At 35.1% G+C, this 21,921-nt stretch overlaps 1 protein-coding gene across 3 annotated transcripts in view; it reads right to left on the bottom strand.

The window, feature by feature from the left end:
• Positions 1 to 7,894: 7,894 nt before the first annotated feature.
• Positions 7,895 to 21,921, bottom strand: part of mvk (mevalonate kinase) — a 49,651-nt gene continuing 35,624 nt past the window's right edge. For all 3 annotated transcript variants that reach the window (XM_069932727.1, XM_069932728.1, XM_069932729.1), the window contains exon 11: positions 7,895 to 9,746. In XM_069932727.1, the coding sequence (XP_069788828.1) occupies positions 9,583 to 9,746 (164 nt within the window). In that variant the 3' untranslated portion in view covers positions 7,895 to 9,582. The remainder of the gene's footprint in view (positions 9,747 to 21,921) is intronic.

Below are 21,921 nucleotides of genomic sequence, written 5' to 3'. Positions count from 1 at the left end.
ACTTCCCTCTGGTAACCTCAGACTGCTTCCTAATTTGTCCTTCAAGTAGGATCTCAGTTGGTAATATGCCAACACTGTATCTTGAGTTATATTATATTTATCATTCATTTGTTCAAAGGATAATAATCTATTTCCTGAAAAACAATTTTCTATTCTTTTGATCCCTTTTTTCTCCCATTCTCTAAAGGAAAGGTTATCTATTGTAAAAGGGAGTAACTGATTTTGCGTCAGTATTAGTTTTGGTAATTGGTAATTTCTTTTATTCCTTTCTACATGAATCTTCTTCCAAATATTGAGCAGATGATGTAATACTGGAGAACTCTTACATTGTACCAATTTTTCATCCCATTTATATAATATATGTTCGGGTATCTTTTCCCCTATTTTATCTAGTTCTAATCTAGTCCAATCTGGCTTTTCCCTTGTTTGATAAAAATCTGATAGGTATCTTAATTGTGCAGCTCTATAATATTTTTTAAAGTTTGGCAGTTGTAAGCCTCCTTGTTTATACCATTCTGTAAATTTATCTAGTGCTATCCTCGGTTTCTCCCCTTTCCATAAAAATTTCCTTATTATTTTCTTTAACGCCTTGAAGAATTTCTCTGTCAAGTGTATTGGCAATGCCTGAAATAGGTATAGTATCCTTGGGAAAATGTTCATTTTAATACAGTTTATCCTTCCTATTAGTGTTAGTGGTAAATCTTTCCAATGCTCTAAATTGTCCTGTAATTTTTTCATTAGTGGATAATAATTGAGTTTATATAGATGGCCGAGATTTTTATTTATTTGTATACCTAGATATCTTATTGCTTGCATTTGCCATCTGAATGGTGATTCCTTCTTAAATTTTGAGAAATCCGCATTATTCATTGGCATTGCTTCACTTTTATTTACGTTAATCTTGTAACCCGACACTTCTCCATATTCCTTCAATTTCTTATATAATTCTTTTATTGATAGTTCTGGTTCTGTTAAGTATACTATAACATCATCTGCAAATAAACTGACTTTATATTCCTTGTCTTTTATTTTTATCCCTTTTATTTTATTTTCTGTTCTTATCAATTCTGCTAGTGGTTCTATAGCTAACGTGAACAATAAGGGTGATAGTGGGCATCCCTGTCTTGTTGATCTGCTTAAATTAAATTGCTTTGATATGTATCCATTTACTGTCACTTTCGCCAATGGCCCCTTATATAATGCTTTAATCCAATTAATATACTTCTCTGGTAAACTGAATTTTTGCAATACTTTGAATAAATAATTCCATTCTACTCTGTCAAAGGCCTTCTCTGCGTCTAAAGCAACTGCTACTGTTGGCGCTTTACTCCCTTCTACTGCATGAATTAAGTTAATTAATTTACAAATATTGTCTGTTGTGCGTCTTTTTTTAATAAATCCAGTTTGGTCTAGATTTACCATTTTAGGTACATAATCTGCCAATCTGTTTGCTAATAGTTTAGCTATTATCTTATAATCTGTGTTAAGAAATGATATTGGTCTATATAACGCTGGTGCGAGTGGATCTTTCCCTTGCTTTGGTATTACTGTAATTATTGCTGTTTTACATGAATCTAGTAAGCTTTGTGTTTTGTCAATCTGGTTGATTACTTCCAGGAGGGGAGGAATTAATAAATCTTTAAATGTTTTATAGAATTCTATTGGGAATTCATCCTCTCCTGGTGTTTTATTATTTGGTAGTTTTTTTTTATTATCTCTTGTATTTCTTCTATTTCAATTGTTTCTGTTAATTTATTTTGTTCCTCTATTTGTAATTTTGGTAGTTCAATTTTAGTTAAAAATTCATCTATTTTGCCTTCCTTCCCTTCGTTTTCAGTTTGGTATAATTGTTCATAGAATTCTCTAAAGTTTTCATTAATCTCCATTGGATTATATGTGATTTGTTTGTCTTTTTTCCTTGATGCCAATACCATTTTCTTAGCTTGTTCTGTCTTAAGCTGCCATGCTAGAATTTTGTGTGTTTTTTCCCCTAGTTCATAATATTTCTATTTTGTCTTCATTATGTTCTTCTCCACCTTATATGTTTGTAGTGTTTCATATTTTATTTTTTTATCTGCCAATTCTCTTTTAGTTGTATCTTCCTTCATTGCTAATTCTTTTTCTATATTTATTATTTCCCTTTCCAACTGCTCTGTTTCCTGATTGTAGTCCTTCTTCATCTTGGTTACATAACTTATTATTTGCCCTCTGATGAATGCTTTCATTGCATCCCATAGTATAAACTTATCTTTCACTGATTCCGTATTTATTTCAAAGTACATTTTAATTTGTCTTTCAATGAATTCTCTAAAATCCTGCCTTTTAAGTGGCATGGAGTTTAATCTCCATCTATACATTCTTGGAGGGATGTCCTCTAACTCTATTGTCAATATCAAGGGTGAATGGACCGATAATATTCTAGCTTTATATTCTGTTTTTCTTACTATATCTTGCATATGAGCTGATAACAGAAATAGGTCTATTCTTGAGTATGTTTTATGTCTACCCGAATAATATGAATATTCCTTTTCCTTTGGGTGTTGTTTCCTCCATATATCCAAAAGTTGCATTTCTTGCATTGATTTAATTATAAATTTGGTTACTTTGTTCTTTCTGTTAATTTTTTTCCCAGTTTTATCCATATTTGAATCCAAATTAAGGTTGAAATTCCCTCCTATTGATATGTTCCCTTGCGTGTCTGCTATCTTCAAAAAAATATCTTGCATCAACTTTTGATCTTCTTCGTTAGGTGAATATACATTGAGTAGATTCCAAAACTCTGAATATATCTGACATTTTATCATTACATATCTCCCTGCTGGATCTATTATTTCCTCTTCTATTTTAATTGGTACATTTTTACGCATTAATATAGCTACTCCTCTTGCTTTTGAATTATACGACACTGCTGTTACATGTCCTACCCAATCTCTCTTTAATTTCTTATGCTCCATTTCAGTTAAATGTGTTTCTTGCACAAATGCTATATCAATTTTTTTATTTTTTCAGTAAATTTAGCAGTTTCTTCCTTTTGATTTGGTTATGTATTCCATTAATATTTAAAGTCATATAGTTCAACATAGCCATTTCATACTTTGTTTATCTTCCTTTTCCGTTTCCTCATCATCACCTTTCCTTCTTATCCATTTCTGCTTTCTTGTTTTGAACACTTTATAAGACAACATTTCTAAAGTATCAAACATTTTCCTTATTCTCCTATTTAAAACTTCTTTAACCCCATTCTCCCCTCCCCCTCCTGAGTTGCCCTTTATCCCTTGTCGGACAACCACATCTCCCCTCTCCATTTGGATTTGCGAATTCACTCGCAAGCGTCAACTGATTTTGCAGTGACCGTAACTCCTCCCCACCCAGCCCCCCCCGGAAAAGATTTCAATTTTCATATATAACAAAGGTCACTCTTTTAATTCCCTCCTTATTTCCTCTATTCCCTTTCATTCCCTTATTAATTCTTATATAGAGTATAGATAATTTTCCTCTAAATACAGATACACTCATGCATACACATATTTTCATACACATCTATATCTATATGTATATATATATATATATATATATATATACACACACATACATATAGTTCGTGGTCATTTTTACTCTCATTACATGTCTTCATCTCTCTGCTTGTTTTGTAGTTGTTCTGTAAATTTTCGTGCTTCCTCTGGATCCGAGAATAGTCTGTTTTGTTGCCCTGGAATAACTATTTTAAGTACCGCTGGGTACTTTAACATAAATTTATATCCTTTTTTCCATAGGATTGTTTTTGCTATATTGAACTCCTTCCTCTTCTTCAGGAGTTCAAAACTTATGTCTGGATAGAAAAAAAATTTTTGACCTTTGTATTCCAGTGGCTTTTTGTCTTCTCTTATTTTCTTCATTACTTTCTCCAATATATTTTCTCTTGTTGTATATCTTAAGAATTTTACTAAAATGGATCTTGGTTTTTGCTGCGGTTGTGGTTTCGGGGCTAGTGTTCTATGTGCCCTCTCTATTTCCATTTCTTCCTGTAATTCTGGTCTTCCTAAGACCCTGGGGATCCAATCTTTTATAAATTCTCTCATATTCTTGCCTTCTTCATCTTCCTTAAGTCCCACTATCTTTATATTATTTCTTCTATTATAGTTTTCCATTATATCTATCTTCTGAGCTAACAGCTCATGCGCCTCTTTAACTTTTTTATTAGATTCTTCTAATTTCTCTTTTAAGTACTCTACTTCCATTTCTACTATTATTTCTCGTTCTTCCACATTATCCACTCTTTTTCCTATCTCTGATATGACCATTTCTATTTTATTCATTTTTTCTTCTGCACTCTTAATTCTTCTTTTTATCTCATTAAATTCTTGTAATTGCCATTCTTTCACTGATTCCATATATTCTTTTAAAAAAGATATATCCATTGCCCTTCTTCTTCCATTTCTCTATCTTCTTCTTCTTCTTCTTCCTCTGGGTTGGCCATCTGTTGTTTCCTTGTTTTCTTTTTAAGCTCTTCTTTCTTGTTCTTGTTGTTTTCTATGTTCTCCTCCTGCAGCTGCCACTCTCAGCTGTGGAGATGGACTCTGCAGCTGTTCCCCCCTCCCGTCAGTGTGAATTTTTTCATGTGCATCGCGCATGCACGACTCCTCGCGTATGCACGGTTGCGCACTTTTACTCGGCTCCACGAGCCATTTTTGTAGTCCCGAACTCGGGACTTCCACCGACCTTAGGGAGCGGGCTTCTCTCTCTGCGGCGGGCCTCCTCGGACAGGTAAGGCCTTCACCTTCTTCTTCCGACTTTCTTTCATCTTCTTTTCTTCCCGTTGCTTTCGACTTTTCTCTCTTCACTGCCATTTTCTTCTCACCTTTACTTTTACTTTGTTTTAATTTTTATTCTAGTAACTTTGTGTTTTGTGCGTTTTTTTTCAACTTTTACGGAGAGGGCTGGAATTCCCAAACCAGCCATTACTCCATCACGTGACTCCTCAGGCAGGGGGGCTTAACACAAAGAACAGTGTTTGCTGGTCAGGGATATGTATCATAGCCACTTAACTGAGAAGACTAAAAGTGGATTAGCACTTCATAATACTTACATGGCTGTTATCCTGAGTGGTTTGATGTCTATATTGCAACCTCTCAATGTCTGCTTGAACAAGCCATTCTTAGACCATGTGCACGAGGAATGGAATACTTTGAAATCGAGTGCAGAAAGTGCAGAAAAGTCATTTACAAAAGATGGGGCAACGCATGCTGCATCACTTGATGTGCGGTGTAACTTTATGCTCAAGGCATGAGACAAAATTAAAGTAGAGACTGTGATAAAAGCGTTCAAAAAGTGCGGTATCTCTTGTGCAATTGATGGCATGGAAGATGATTTATTGTGGGACATTGACGACGAAGCTGAAACCACCTCATCAGATATAGACTGGGACCAATATGATGACTGTTTAAACTTTAAACAATGAGATTATGGATGTGCTTATACCATTTTTGCCTCAGACGATGATAACGAGAGTGATTTTGAAGGATTCCAATTGTGTGGTTGATTTCAATAAAAATCTCAGTGAAAATCTGTTGCAGTCGGGTTTTTTTTTGGCTTTTCAAGTGTCGACTTATATGCCAACTCTGCTTTTCATTTTCATTGATTTATATGTCGAATCAGCACGGATTGGATTTTGAGCTGAATTTAAAGTCTCAAAAGTATATCCGGAGTATAAGTCAACCCCCACCCCACCCCCACTCCTTTTTCGATAATTAAATTACCGAATATTTCGGCATTCAAGTTAAAAACACTTTTTAAGTTTCAATTAATTTAGAATAAGTGTATAATTTTGAATTAGTTATGTACATTTTATCACATTTTAAATATATACCTGGAGAAGTACAAGTCTCCAGTACAACAGGAAAATTACATTATTTAAAACTTGGAAAGTTACTTTAAACAAAAATCACTGACTGCTCAGTTGTGCAATTTACCCCAAATTCATCCAAACACAATTGACAAATGAATTTTCTTTCAAACAAACTTTCCTCAAAGCTACAAGATTATTTCCAGAGATAAGAGATTACAATTTCTTCACTGTACTGAAAGTCAGCTTGTTTAGCATCAAATTTGCGATCTTTCCTGGGTAATGCATTGGCCTACATGTATTGTGCAGCCACTGACTTTGTTTGTAACCAAGAATATTGCCCCAAAGCTGCCTAAGAGAAATAGGTTAAATATGCAAATGTTCCAGCCTACAAATTTCTGGCCCTGGGTGAAGGATCCGTCATATTATTACATCTTACATTTTTGATTGCAGCTTGTTTTAGCACCGTAGATACTGTTTATGCTGGGTGCAACATTGTAGGGGAAAGCTACAATAAATAAAGCTCTTCTGTCCATTGCTGGATTATATTTTATTCTGGAAACAAAAATAATAAAAAAAAACCCTCTTTATTACCACATGGAAGGTTAGTTAGGAAGGTGCAGTCTTTAGGTATAAATTTTGAGATAGTCAAATGGATTGAACATTGGCTGAAAGGGAGAGGCCAGAGGGTGGTAGTGGATAATTGTCTGTCAGGTTGGAGGCCGGTGACCAGTGGTGTGCCTCAAGGATCTGTATTGGGCCCATTGTTGTTCGTTATATACATTAATGATCTAGATGATGGGGTGGTGAATTGGATTAGTAAATATGCAGACGATACTAAGATAGGTGGAATAGTGGATAATGAAGAAGGTTTTCAAGGATTGCAGAGGGATTTGGGCTGCTTAGAAAAGTGGGCTGAAAAATGGCAGATGGAATTTAATGCTGATAAGTGTGAGGTGCTTCATTTTGGTAAGAAGAATCAGAATAGGACATACGTGGTAAATGGGAGAGCATTGAGGAATACAGAAGAGCAGAAAGATTTAGGAGTAACGGTACATCGTTCCCTGAAGGTAGAAACTCACGTGAATAGGGTGGTGAAGAAGGCTTTTAGTATGCTGGCCTTTATCAATCATTGCATAGAATATAGGAGTTGGGAGGTGATGTTGAGATTGTATAAGACGTTGGTGCGGCCTAATTTGGAGTTCTGTGTGCAGTTCTGGTCGCCTAATTATAGGAAGGATATAAACAGAGTGGAGAGAGTGCAGAGAAGGTTTACCAGAATGTTACCTGGGTTTAAGCATCTAGCGTATAGGGAGAGATTGGACAGATTAGGTCTTTATTCTTTGGAGCGTAGAAGGTTGAGAGGCAATTTGATGGAGGTATTTAAGATTATGAAAGGGATAGACAGAGTGGATGTGGATAGACTATTTCCGTTAAGAGGAGGAAAGATTAAAACAAGAGGACATGAGTTAAGAATTAAGGGGCAGAGGTTTAGAGGTAACATGAGGGGGAACTTCTTTACTCAGAGAGTGGTAGCCGTGTGGAATGAGCTTCCGGGAGAAATAGTGGTGGCGGAGTCAATTGTATTATTTAAGAAAAGGTTGGACAGGTATATAGATGAGAAGAAGATGGAGGGTTATGGGCATTGTGCAGGTAGGTGGGACTAGAGAGGGGTGTTTGGTTCGGTGTGGACTAGAAGGGCCTAATGGCCTGTTTCCGTGCTGTAATTGTTATGTTATGTTTATGTTATCCATGCTAGTCTGGAAGAAGTCTAATGCTCAATGGGGCAATGTTCCCAATAATCACTGCTGCTAATAATGGTATAGCTTTTTTTCTTCAGATCACTAACATCAAGGCTAAAATGTAGAGGATGTCATTTGGAAAATGCACATCCATAATGTAACTAAGCCCTTAACTTTAATTAGTGTTTTGTACAGAGCTAGTTAATCTGTATTTGGTCATTAACATGCTCTAGTCAACAGTCTTATTGACCACAGTGCTTTATAAGTTTCTTAAGAAGCAATAATATCAAAATGAATGGTAACAAAGATAATACATTGAAAACTTTTTATTTTAAATAGAATGGATCACATGATTGATATATAGGTGTTACAATCCCTGACATTTCAGTATTGGTTTGATTGATTCTCATCGAGTTAGTACGGTCGGTTGCTTCAATTATAATAATGGAGGATGAGCACTAGGGAATATTAACCAGTATCCGACGCATCTTCTGTTGTATTCCCTGGTATCATTGGGTATTTTGGCCTTTTAAACACAAGACACCCTCTGCCAAGGCAGGCCCACTACAGGCTGATCAGACCTGGGTGTGTGTCCCATGTCCATTTCTCCTTGTGGTCATTTGGAGCCCAGATAGGATCCCTCCTTTTTTAGCCAAAGCCAATGACTGCTCATTTCAGCTGAGGCGGAGAGGGATTTGCACATAATGTTCAAGATTTTGGCTGTGGGTTAGATTTGAGACTTTGAGGAAAGCTTGTATAAAATCAAAGAAAACTCTGGCATTGATCTGAACTACTGCAATTTGAAAAGCTCCTTTCCAACAGTGTTTGTATTACATGTAGTATTTACTTTTTAATGGAGCAAAACAGTGTGAGGCAACTTTTCAGCAGAAGAAATAAATTGTGCTTTGAGGGGTGGGGAAGAGAATGTTTCACTGGTGATACAACCACAAAATGGCTTCAGTGTATATTTCCAGTCCTTTCTCCCTCAAAAGTTGGGCAACAAAGATCATGGTCAGGAAGAAAAGCATTTCATTAAGTCCTTTTGCATTCTGTTTACTATGTTACCTATTCCACCACCTTCACTGATAAGTTTCTATTGACTCTGGGAGAAAGGTATGTGAAAACTATTCTCAAAAGTCATAGAGTTGTACAGCACAGAAACCGACTCGTCAACCCACCTCACCCATGCCAACCACTTGACCATCTACACTCATTCCATTTGCCCACACCAAGGTCATACGCCTTGCCTATTTTTTAAGAGTTTGTCTAAATGTCTCATAATAATTGCATTGGACTTTGAACCTGGCAGCAAGTTCCAGATATTAACTATTCTATGTAATAAAATTCCCCTCAAATCCCCTTTAAACCCACTTCCTCGCCACTTAAATCTCTGGCCTCTTAGTTTCCCTCTGTCATGGGAAAAGTTTCGATCTATCCTATTTACAACTTTTGCTATTTTATATACTGGGTACCTCTATCTATCAGCCTTCTTTGCTGTGGGAAATCAAAGCCCAGCCTGTCAATCTCTCTCCAAAAGTAGACCTCCAATCTTTCTCTTTCAAGCATTTAATCATGACTACGCTTCAACTGGGTACCAAAATAAGCATCCCCTTTCAATGAAAAAGTTTCTGATGTATCACATTAATCTTTCTTTGGCTTGGCTTCGCGGACGAAGATTTATGGAGGGGGTAAAAAGTCCACGTCAGCTGCAGGCTCGTTTGTGGCTGACAAGTCCGATGCGGGACAGGCAAACACGATTGCAGCGGTTGCAAGGGAAAATTGGTTGGTTGGGGTTGGGTGTTGGGTTTTTCCTCCTTTGCCTTTTGTCACATTAATAGATGCAAATGAAAGACCAAGAAAGTTTTGTTTTGAGCTGGATTCCTCTGATGGAACTAAGCAGGAGGAGGAGGACGAAAGAGGTGAAAAATGAGATGATCCAATTCAAGGCACACCATTAAATGAAGATACATGTAAGTGACAACAGGTTTCTAAAACTCTTCATTGGCCATTTGTCCCTTCACATAAAAGGTGAAAGATATCCTTCTGCAAGGATGATGGTGACAGCAAGGACACACCAGATCCACCAATGTTTGTCTCCCAACAATCATACCCACATTCTTTTAAAGCCAATTTAGAAGCCTCTACAGCAGAAGGACTTGTATCTGAAAGACAAAATGAACAAAAAAAAAAAACGAGATTTGCACCACAATAGAATACAAAGTATATTTTAGGGGTTTTTTTTGCAGGAAGTTTTCAGCTACATCATTATCAACTCGAAATGGAATCAGGACATACCCATAAAATGTGCATGCACTTGGTAGAGTTGTGCTTGAGTGGGCAAAAAAAAGTACAAGTATTTCCATAGCCTGAACAGATGGCGAAACAGAATGGTGCTGGAGCAGTCAACTATTTGCCTGAAATTGTTAAAACCAACACAAAACTGACATTTTCAGGCATGTTATATCCAGCAAAGCTGGTGCTTTAACATCTTTGTAGTACTTAGAAAACAAACTCTCTAAAATGTGCTGTTTGAATTAACTGTCATGTTAAATTTTTCTAATCATAATCATTGAGAGCTTAAAAATTAAGCTGTTATAAAGTGTGATTGAATCAATAGGCATCATTTAAAAATATTGAAGTTACCAAGAAAATGACCAATGAAACTAGGAAATGGTGTGGTCAAGTCAAAAGTTAATTTCAATTGTTTTAGTTATTTAAAATTTGATATTGACTTTAATTTATTGTCATGCTTCAATTAATTTATTTTTTTTTTAAAGCCTAATTTACAAAATAATCTCAATTCCATTGGTTTCAATAAGTTAGTTTGGGAAATAGACCAGAGTGTGATTTTTGAGATGGAAGAATGGGACAACATTTGTAAAAATATCAAAATAATGTCAAGAGACCTGAGAGTGTGCCTAATTCAGTTTAAGTTTCTGCACTGTTTTTATTGGACTCCAGCAAGGTTATATAGATTAGGATTGAAAATACCCCTGAATACTGGCGCTGTGAGGTGGATAAAGGGGACTTAGTTCATGCACTTTGGTCTTGTCCCAGAATTCATGAATTTGGGATTATGATACACAAATATACTGGTGAAATTTCAGGTATTCAAATCCCTTTTTACCCCAGACTCTGTCTTGGGAGACACACTTGGGTTATTCAGGGATAAACACTCTTAAAATTGAATTCAGACAAGTATATGGAGGGAAGACAAATTATACTTAGAGGTTGGAAGAATTTTGGGGGACCAAGTGGGCCTCAGAAATGGCCAAAGTGGCAGCGTTTGAATGCATATCTGACAAACAGTTTGTTAAATTGGACCATTTATACACAAAAATGGGGCATATATCTAGGTTTCCTGGGCGGGGGGGGGGGAAAGAGTGGTGGATGTTGTGGTGAAGCATATTAGTGAATGGTAGTTTTTCCTGTTATTAGAGGTCTCAAGATATATAAACATATGGTTATTATATTGATATGTTTAGCTGCCATGTTTGTTTCTATTTTATGGATAAGTTTTTGTTTGATAACTTATGATTTACATAATTTTAACACTGACTCAAGGGTTTGGGGAAACTTTTTTTAAAAACTCAAAATTTAAATCATAAAAAAGTTAGTTTGAGCAATTGGTATACAAGTGATTGGGAATTTGAATCAAAACATCACTTCTAAATACTTCCCCAATTTACATACAAAATTTCATAGGCAAAGGAGGAATTACATAATCACAAAGATGAAAAAGAGAACTATTATCTAGAAACTTCACTCGAAAAAATTTTACTTGCATCTGTTTTTGTGTATACCAAGCATAAAAACTGTGTTGGTTTCCATTTCCAACAGGAGTCGCTTGAACATAGCTAACATATTCAGGACATTGTCAAGCCCTTTCCCATTGAGCAGAAGATACACGAGTTTGAAAACACACACTTCCAGATTCAAGGACAGTTCTTTCCTGTTGTTATCAGACACTTGAACAGCTGTCATTAGTGCAACACCTTGCCCTGTTCAACTATGCTTTTCCCCATCACACTATATCCTGAGCATTTGTTTACTGTAACACTATCATCTGCAGTGTTTGTATTATCGATTGTATACAGGTTGACTTTCCTGAATAGAACCCAAAACAATGATCAGATCCACTGGCGGTCTGTAGATTTAAAAAAATATATTTTACTTAAGTTTCACATACATGTAATCCTATCCAAAATAATAACGTAATTATATCAAATTCATTGTACAGGATGGTTTATGAACTCCCCAAAAAATTTAAAAACACCGTAAAGATAGAAAAAAAAGATCTGGTTGTCTTTGACTCGATTCTAACTTTTTCATATTTTATTTGTTTATTCCAAGGAGTTAACGAGGTTTACAATATGGGCACCACATTTTCAAAAAAAATATTTATTTCTCAAATTATGTGTAATCTTCTCAAAAGGTGTACAATTATGAGTTTACGCATGCCATCTTTCCAAACCTAAATGAGAATAATCTGATTTCCATGTCACTGCTACACAGTTTTTTTCAACTGCTAATGCAATTTTTACAAATACCCTTTGATATAAATTCAGTTTCAATTTTGATCTTATCCCTGAAATATTGCCCAGTAAAAAAATAACATTGGATCCTGTGGAAATTTAACTCATGTGACTTGCTCCAAAAATATTCCTAATTCTATCCAAAATGGTCTCAATTTTGAACATGACCATGTAGAATGTAAAAAAGTACCAATCTCTTGGTTACATCTAAAACATTGATCTGAAAGATTGGACTTCAGTCTATTTAATTTTTGTGGGGTAAGATATAGTCAATGTAAAAAAAAATAAATTGAACCAATCTACACCTAACATCTATTGTGCTTGTCACACTATCTAAACATAGTTTTGACCAATTTTTCTCCGCAATAATAATATTAAAATCTGTCTCTCATCTCTAAGTAGATCTATTCATGCTTTTGAGTTCTCTTTTGCAATAATACATACATACATGGCTGATATAAATTTCTTAATCAATCTATTACAAATCAAGGTTTCTATTTCACTACTTTTAGGTAATAACATTGTTGGACTCAGTTTATCTCATAAATATGCTTTTATTTGATAATGACAAAATATTGTACATTTTCTTTCTTATATTTATTTTTTAATTATTCAAATGACATTAAATTTCCTACTTCATAACAATCTTCTACATTTCTAATTTCCTTATAGAACCAAATATTCAAAGTAGATTATTCATTGAAAATGTAATGTCCATTTGTTTCAAAGGAATTTTTGCTAATTCAGGGTTCTTCATTCCCATTTCAGTATTTGCTTTATATCATATTAATCAAATGCTTCAACAATGGAGTTGTACTGTCACCAAATATTAATCTCAGTTTCCACTTATATATAAAATCTTCTAATGTCTCCTCTCCCATCTCTCTTAATCCACACTGGTTTCTCTCCCTCTTCAAATAATAATTTTTAAAACTTGGAAGTTGTGGACATGCTAGTTCATATTTCCATGTTAATTTTTCTAAAGAAGCCCTCAACATCTTGCCCTTCCAAAGAAATTTCCTTACATATTTATTTAATTCCTGAAAAAAATTCTCTGGTAAGGATATAGGCAATATTTGAAAAAAGGTATTGCACTCTAGGAAATATATTCATTTTAATACAATTAACTCTTCCCAATGATGTTATTGGCAATTCCTTCCATTTTTTTTCTCAAATCTTCATCAATTTTATTAAGTAAAGGGGTACAATTTAATTTAAATAGATTATTTAAATTATTATCTATCTTTATTCCTAAATATTTTATTCCATTTATCAGCTATTTAAATTGGGTATTTCTTTGACACCAAGTATAATCACCTTTAGTAAGAGGCATAATTTCAATTTTATGCCATATTCTTTTAATCATAAATATAGTTTATGTAATTACCCTATCAGTTGAAGTAAATTAACACGCCATATACAAATAAATTATTTTTATATTCCTCTTGGTAATCTTAAAATATTTAATATCAAGGTCAAATCAAATCAGTTCTGCTGGAGATAATGGACACCCTTGCCTACTAGATCTAGTTAAATTAAAAGATTCAGATATCTGCCCATTTGTTATGACTAGCTTTCTGTCCACTTTATAAAGCTTTATCCAATTTACAAATATTTGTCCCAACCCAAATTTTTCAAGCACTTTAAACAAAAAGACCCATTCTAATCTATCAAAGTTTTTCTGCATCTCAAGCCACTGCTATACTAAAGTCCCCTCTCTTTTCTGCCAAATGTATTATACTCAACAATCTAGTCACATTATTTGCTGATTTTCCTTTTTTAAAAAAAAAATCCTCTCTGATCCATATTTATTAACTTTGGTAAAAATTTTGCCAACCTATTTGTTAATATCTTTTCTACTATTTTATAATCTGCATTTAATAATGAAATAGATTTTTTAAGTATTAAAGTTATTATTGGTATATTAAAACATTTCAGTAAAGTATGTGTTTCTGCCATCTATCCTAATACTTCCCTAGAAGGGGGATTAACAAATCTTTAAATTCTTTATAAAATTCAGGCAGGAAACCATCTTCTCCTGGAGACCTATTCTTCGTAATGAGCTCAATGCTTCCCTCACCTATCGAGGTGAAGGTGGCACCCAGTTCCCTTTGATCTTCTAAATTTATTTTTGGTAAATTTATTTGTGACAAAAAATTATTTATCATCATCATTTTGAGATTCTGACATAATTTTGTATAAAATTATTTAAAATTTTCATTAATTTCTTGAGGTTTATAATAAATAAGATCAGTTTTAGTTGCAGTAATTGTTCTCAATACTTGTTCTGCTTTTACCTGCCATGAAAGAACCTTATGTGCTCTCTCACCTAATTTATAATGTTTAATTCCATTATCATTTTCTCTGTTCTATGTTTGCATTGTATTGACATTTTTTATTAATTGTCTCCATTTCTCCTCATTAATTTGTCTTTTGAAATCTTTTTCTAAATTTGTTATGTTTCCAATTGTTCTATCTCTTTCATATAATACTTCTTGATTTTAGAAATATACCTTATTATTTGACCTCTTAAATATGCTTTCATCGTGTCCCATAAAATAAATTTATTATTTACTGAATTGGAGTTGGTCTCAAAAAAAGGATCTTACTTATTGGCTAATTAAATCACAAAAATCTTTCCTTTTTAATAGCAGAATTAAATCTCCATCAGTAATTTGATTCTTCTTTGTCAAACATTGTTATTATCACAACAAAAGAGAATGATCAGATAATATTTTGCCGAGGGAGTCACGTGATGGAGTAGTGGCCGGACGGTGAACTCCAGCCCTCTCCAGAAAAGTCGGGAAAAACAAAAGAAAACACAAAGGCACAGAAATAAAAGTTACAGAAAAGTGAGTATAAAGGTGGAAAGAAGATGGCGACAAAAAAAGAAAAATCGAAAGCAACGGTAAGAAGAGAGGAAGAGAAGACAAAGGAGGAAAAAGGTGAAGGCCTTACCTGTCCGAAGAGGCCCGCTGCGGAGAGAGAAACCCGCTCCCTCAGGTCGGTAAATAATGGACTACAAAAATGGCTCGCAGAGCCGAGTAAAAGTGCGCAACCGCGCATGCGCGATACTTCGCGCATGCGCGATGCGAATGAAAAAAAACACACCGACGGGAGGGGGGACCAGCTGGGGAGTCGATCTCCACAGCCGGCAACGACAGCTGCAGAACACCTGCAGCAAGAAGAGACCACAGAAGACAATAGAAACAAGAAAGAAGAGGAGGAAAGGGCACCAAAGAAACAACAGATGGTCAACCCAGAGGAAGAAGAAGAGGAAGAGTACAGGGAAATAGAAGAAGAAAAGAAAGGCAAGGTAAAGGATATACTTGCTCTTATTAAAGGATACATGGAGTCATTTAAAGAATGGCAAACACAGGAATTTAAATATTTAAGAAAAAGAATAAACAACACAGAAGAGAAAATAAATAAAATGGAGATGACCTTAACAGAAATGGGAAAGAAAATGGACAAGATGGAAGAGCGGGCAGTAGCAGCAGAAATGGAGGTAGAAGACTTAAAAAAGAAATTGGAGAAATCTAATAAAAAAACTAAAGAGACACAAGAACTACTAGCTCAAAAAATAGATACAATGGAAAACCATAACAGAAGAAATAACATAAAGATAGTGGGCCTTAAGGAAGATGAAGAAGGCAAGAATATGAGGGAGTTTATAAAAGAGTGGATCCCTAAGACCCTAGGATGTCCAGAACTACAGCAAGAAATGGAAATAGAAAGGGCACATAGAGTATTGGCCTCTAAACCACAACCACAACAAAAACCAAGATCTATTGTAGTAAAATTCCTAAGATATACTACAAGAGAAAAGGTACTGGAGAAGATAATGGAAAAAGTAAGAGAGGGCAACAAACCACTGGAGTATAAAGGGCAAAAAATCTTCATTTATCCAGATATAAGTTTTGAACTCCTAAAGAAGAGAAAAGAGTTCAATACAGCAAAGGCGATTTTATGGAAGAAAGGGTATAAATTTATACTAAAGCATCCAGCGGTATTGAAAATATTTATTCCAGGACAACAAAACAGACTATTCTCGGATCCAGAAGAAGCACGAAAATTTGCAGAACAATTACAAAAATAGACTGAGGGAGGAAGACGGGTAATGAGAGTTAAAATGATCACGATTGATATGTATGTGGGTAAAGACAAAAATAGACTGAGGGATGAAGACGGGTAACGAGAGTAAAAATGATCACGATTGATATGTATGCGGGTAAAGAGGTATAAGAGTGAATAGAGACAATGAGCATACATGAATGTATCTGTACTTAGAGGAAAATATAGATAGTATAGACAAGAATTAATAAGGGAAGGTAATGGAATAGAGAGAATAAGGAGGGAATTAAAAGAGTGACCTTTGTGACATATGAAAAGTGAAATCTTTTCTGGGGGAGGCGGGGAGGGGGGAAATAGCGGTCACTGCAAAATCAGTTGACGCTTGCGAGTGGATTCGCAAATCCAAATGGAGAGGGGAGATGTGGTTGTCCGACAAGGGATAAAGGACAACTCAGGAGGTGAAGGGGAGATTGGGGATAAATAAGATAGAAATAGGAGAATAAGGAAAATGTTGGATGTTGTAGGAATGTTGTCTTATAAAGAGTTGAAAATAAGAAAACAGAAATGGAAAAGGAGGAAAGGTAATGATGGAAAAATGGAAAGAGAAGATAAACAAAATATAAAAGGTCTACGCTGAACTATATGTCTTTAAATATTAATGGAATACATAACCAAATTAAAAGGAAGAAACTACTAAATTTAAATGAATAAATGTATTCCATTAGAAAAAAATAACATATAGGTTAAAAAATAATATTGAAATATTCGAACAAGTATAGGAGCCTTACATTAAATACATTAGCGAAAACCTACTGGGGACAAACATTACCTAAGTTGATGGAAGGAGAAGGAAAGAAAAGAATGGACTCAGTAGAATTTCTGGTGTAATTTTGTTGAATGACAACATTGTCTGACTGGCTTAATGCAACCTAGATTGTATACCTAAAATGGATGAGGGGGGGTGGTTTGGGAGGAAAGGGGGGGGGGGGGGAAGAAAAAGTCACTGTATATGTGTGAAAAAGAAATAGTGTATATCATGGCTAATGTGATTTATGGTGTGAAAAATAAAAAATTTAAAAAAAAGATAATATTTTGCCTTATAATCTGCTTGTTGAATTCTATCCTGAAGTTGTGCAGATATTAAAAACAAATCTATACTGGAATAAGAATCATGTCTATTTGAATAAAAATAGTTACTTTCTCTTGGATATGTTCTTCTCCATTTGAACCATTCAGTAATAGCAATGTGGCCTTAGCTGCTTTTGTCCTTGTTATTGCTCTTGTTGATCTATCTAGAACTCGATCTAAACAAAAATAATACATAACAGTACCCCCCCCCCACCCCATTTTACAGGTTGTGGCACAAGCCACAAATACACACATGGTTTGATAGACGTCAGTCCATATCAGCTCCAACCTCCACCCCCCAGATGTTCACCATTATTCTGAAACCATTTTTCCCTTAAAAAAAAAGTAAATAGAAATCACTCTATTCATCAAAAAAAGTTAATATTCCTGGTTGTTGACCTGCCCTCTGTTCAGCCTCCTGTCAAATAACTGGTAAAATGTAAGCATATTCTTACACACATACAGAGTCTGTCAAGAATTTATTTGCTCCTCCTTGCCCAAAAATCTTGAAAGTTGCAAGATGTGGTAAGATAAATGTATAAACTTTTTTCCCCAGAAGGTGTCTTTACCGGATTAAATTTTTTTCTCTTCTTCAGCAGCTCAAAGCTTATATCAGGATAAACATTTTATTTCCATAATATTTTCTCTCCAACATGGTAGCAAAGAAACTTTAGTAATTTAGATTGTGGTTTTTCATCCGGCAATGGTTTCAGTCTTTGAGCTCTATGCACTCTTTCTATCTTAATGACACCTTCAAATTAATTTTGTCCAAACACTTCAGGAATCCAACACTGAAAAAAAGGTCATTATATTGTCCCCTTCTTCAAGGCCAACAATTTTGATTTCATAAGGAGGTGCAAATAGAAGAGACTCTACTAAAATTCTCTAACAGGTCTACTTTCTCACACAGTTGTTTATTTCCAGCAGCAAGTGCATCCGTTGAGTTCTCCATTTTATTCTTTCTTTACGGAGTCATTTCCATACCAAATGACACATTTTTGACTATTTCCTCCATACCGTCAAATTTTTTCTTGCATTCTATTCACTACTTCATAATATTTCTTTGTTTTTCATCTGATTTTTTAATATCCATTCTTATTTGTTTCAACTCATTCATTAACATTAAAGCTTCAGCACTTAATCCTTTTAGTCTTATTGCGATTTAAATTTGCTATTGTTACAGGACCCCAAAACCCTGCAGCAATAGAAATTCACCAAGACAAAAGTCATTTTTAATTTTCTTTACACATAAAAACAGGATCAAAATTTAACATTATTATTATTAACCTAATCCCCTTCTAATTCTAAGTGCATGTGTATGTAATGTGTACAAGTTCAGAAAAGTTCTTTGATTCACAGTCCAATCTCACCGGTATCAGGCAATTCTTATACTATGCACAGAATTAAACATTTATGAATTTTCACCAAGCACTAATGCTTTTTTTTTTAAATTTTTTTATTTTTTTACACAATAAACCATATTGACCAAAATACATACAGACATTTTTCTCTTGAATATATAGTGTCATTTTCTCCCCCTTTTCCCCCCTCCTTTCCCTCCCTCCCTCTCCCCCTTCCCATTTATTCAAAGTTCAATCTATAAGATACATTAAATCCGTTAAACAATGTTGTCACTTAATAAAATAAACAAGAAATTTTTATCTTTTACTTTTATATACTGAGTCAGTTCATTTTGTTGTCTTCTCCTTCTGTCATTTTAGGTGGTGGAGGTTCATGGTAGGATTTCTCTATTGTATTTCATGATTGGTTCCCATATTTGTTTGAATATTGTGATGTTATTTCTTAAATTATATGTTATTTTTTCTCATGGAATGCATTTATTTATTTCTATGTACCATTGTTGTATTCTCAAGTTGTCTTCTAATTTCCAGGTTGACATAATACATTTTTTTGCTACAGCTAGGGCTATCTTAATAAATCTTTTCTGTGCTCCATCCAAATCGAGTCCAAATTCTTTATTTCTTATATTACTTAGAAGGAAGATCTCTGGGTTTTTTGGCATATTGCTTTTTGTGATTTTATTTAATATCTGGTTTAGATCTTCCCAAAATTTTTCCACTTTCTCACATGTCCAAATTGTATGTATTGTTGTTCCCGTTTCCTTTTTACAGTGAAAACATCTGTCTGATATTGTTGGGTCCCATTTATTTAACTTTCGGGGTGTGATGTATAGCCTGTGTATCCAGTTATATTGTATCATGCGTAACCTCGTGTTTATTGTATTTCTCATGGTTCCGGAGCATAGCTTTTCCCATGTTTCATTCTTTATCTTTATGTTTAGATCTTGTTCCCATTTTTGTTTAGGTTTACAGTTCGTTTCCTCATTCTCCTTTTCTTGCAGTTTGATGTACATGTTTGTTATAAATTTTTAAATTATCATTGTGTCTGTAATCACATATTCAAAATTGCTTCCTTCTGGTAACCTCAGACTGTTTCCCAATTTGTCCTTCAAGTAGGTTTTCAGTTGGTGGTATGCAAACCTTGTATCGTGAGTTATATTATATCTGTCCTTAATTTGTTCAAAAGATAATAATTTATTTCCCGAAAAACAATTTTCTACTCTTTTGATCCCTTTTCTCTCCCATTCTCTGAAGGAAAGGTTATTTATTGTGAAAGGGATTAGTTGATTTTGTGTCAATATTAATTTTGGTAGTTGATAATTTATTTTATTCCTTTCTACGTGAATCTTCTTCCAAATGTTCTAATGCTTAAAGGCAATTGGTTACCACTCAGGAAGGTTGTTGTTGGTTTAAGAGAGAGATTTGTTGCTCATTGGATACACACAAACTGATTCCCTCCGATCAGTGTCTTGCTGAAGAAACTTGCCCCATCAGGGTTTTCCAAATGATAACCTCTTCTTCTGCAGGTCACCACAGAGTTCCTTTTGTTTCCCTTATTTCAGGTGAAACACTCTAGCCAGCCATTTCCTCTTGTATGGACCACAAGGGTTTTCGACAGGCTGAACTCAGAACTTACAACCAGTCTTCAAAATGGGGTTTCAACAACCTGTCAGCTTGTCATAACTCTCTCTTTCTCTCTCTGCTTGCAAAACCACATGACCTCTTTAGAACAGCAGATTGCAGCACCAGACCCAAACTTCTGAATACATTCCTCTGTTGCTTTCAAAACAATAATCCACAACTCCACAGCATATCCTGTTAACACCTACTTGTGAAGACTCTTCTATTTGCACCTCCTTATGAAAACCTCGAGCAAAGCAGTTTTCATTGTCTTTACAAAGGCCCTGGGCCCAGAGTGTCTGGTTTGAGCAAAGCTCTTGCATTTTAAATGAGACCTGTTTTGTGAAGTGTTTGTGACCAACATTACCCCCACAATCTATCTCCTTCAAAAACACATCTATATACAATATCAAATATGACATAATCCATCACGCTACCTCCTTTAGTAGCAACTGATTGTACTATTTCTTCTTTTTTCTTTTTTCTCTTGTTCATCACCTTCATCGCTGGCCCAAAATTCTGCTTCATATTTTCCTTATCTTGGTGGCATTTCAAAAAGGCATACTGCGCACGTGCTTCTTCATCCTCGTCGAGGTCTCTCCGTAACTGCAGCTGAGATGGCGCTGCAGATCGCTTGGTAACAACCTTGGGAGTCCTCATCATTCGGCCTGGATCCATCTGTGTGGTAGGCCTTGCTTCTTGTCCTTGTCATTTTTCTTGGTTCATTCTCAATGGGTTCAGCGAGGTTTTTCCACTCTTTGGTGATATCGAAAAAATACTTTCTTTGTGCTTAAACAGTTTCTGATACTCTGGTTTCAGTCTCTTTGTCAATTTTACACTTTTTAAAAACTAATTACCAGGAGAGACAGATTTCCACTTCCTGACTCTACCTCATCACATGATGTCCCCTGTCAGCATTTGCAACCAGTTTGAGCTGATCTCAGGGTCTAGAGTCAACTGCAGAAAGAGCAAGGCTATGCACTGGCTCAACTAGTCCACCGTCCCCTTCACCATCACCTCTGACTAACTGAAGATTTGGGTCAGAAGGAACAAGGCATGTAACAAAAATTGGCTGGACCAGATAACCAAGTTTAACTAAAATCATGGCGCTTCCTGGCAGGAACCTGGTCATCAGGTGCAAGGATGTGCCAGATTCAATTTCTTCACAGAGACACACAATAGGCTTCAGATGTTTGATCCTGAAATGCCAGCCATTTTTTCTCTCCCATGGATGCTGCTCGACTTGCTTAATTTTTCCAATGAGTTGTAGTTTACTTCAATTTTTTTAATGGGTATGCTTTTGAATTGAATAGTTTGTTGTCAGATTTCCAGCATCTGCAGTTGTTTGTTCCAGTTAAGTGCATTACACTGAGATCTAGCAGGCCAACATCAGTGCTACATATAAATTTAATTTTTGTTTACAATAAAATGTCCATTTTACTCCCAGTTAATCATGTTCTACAATAGAAATGCATGTAAAAGGCATCACAAAACACATCTCGGCCTGATCCTCATCTCCCTTTAAAATTAACGCTCGTCCTATTCTCCTAGCCAACTACCCATCGTTAAAGGAATTACAGTAAAACTTCTGACAATGGACCTCTCTCAAATGATGACAA

This window comes from Narcine bancroftii, chromosome 4 (genome assembly GCF_036971445.1).
Source record: "Narcine bancroftii isolate sNarBan1 chromosome 4, sNarBan1.hap1, whole genome shotgun sequence".
Classification (NCBI taxonomy): domain Eukaryota; kingdom Metazoa; phylum Chordata; class Chondrichthyes; order Torpediniformes; family Narcinidae; genus Narcine; species Narcine bancroftii.
The sequence above is the reverse complement of the archived record's forward strand: the minus strand, read 5'-3'. Positions and strand labels throughout refer to the sequence as shown.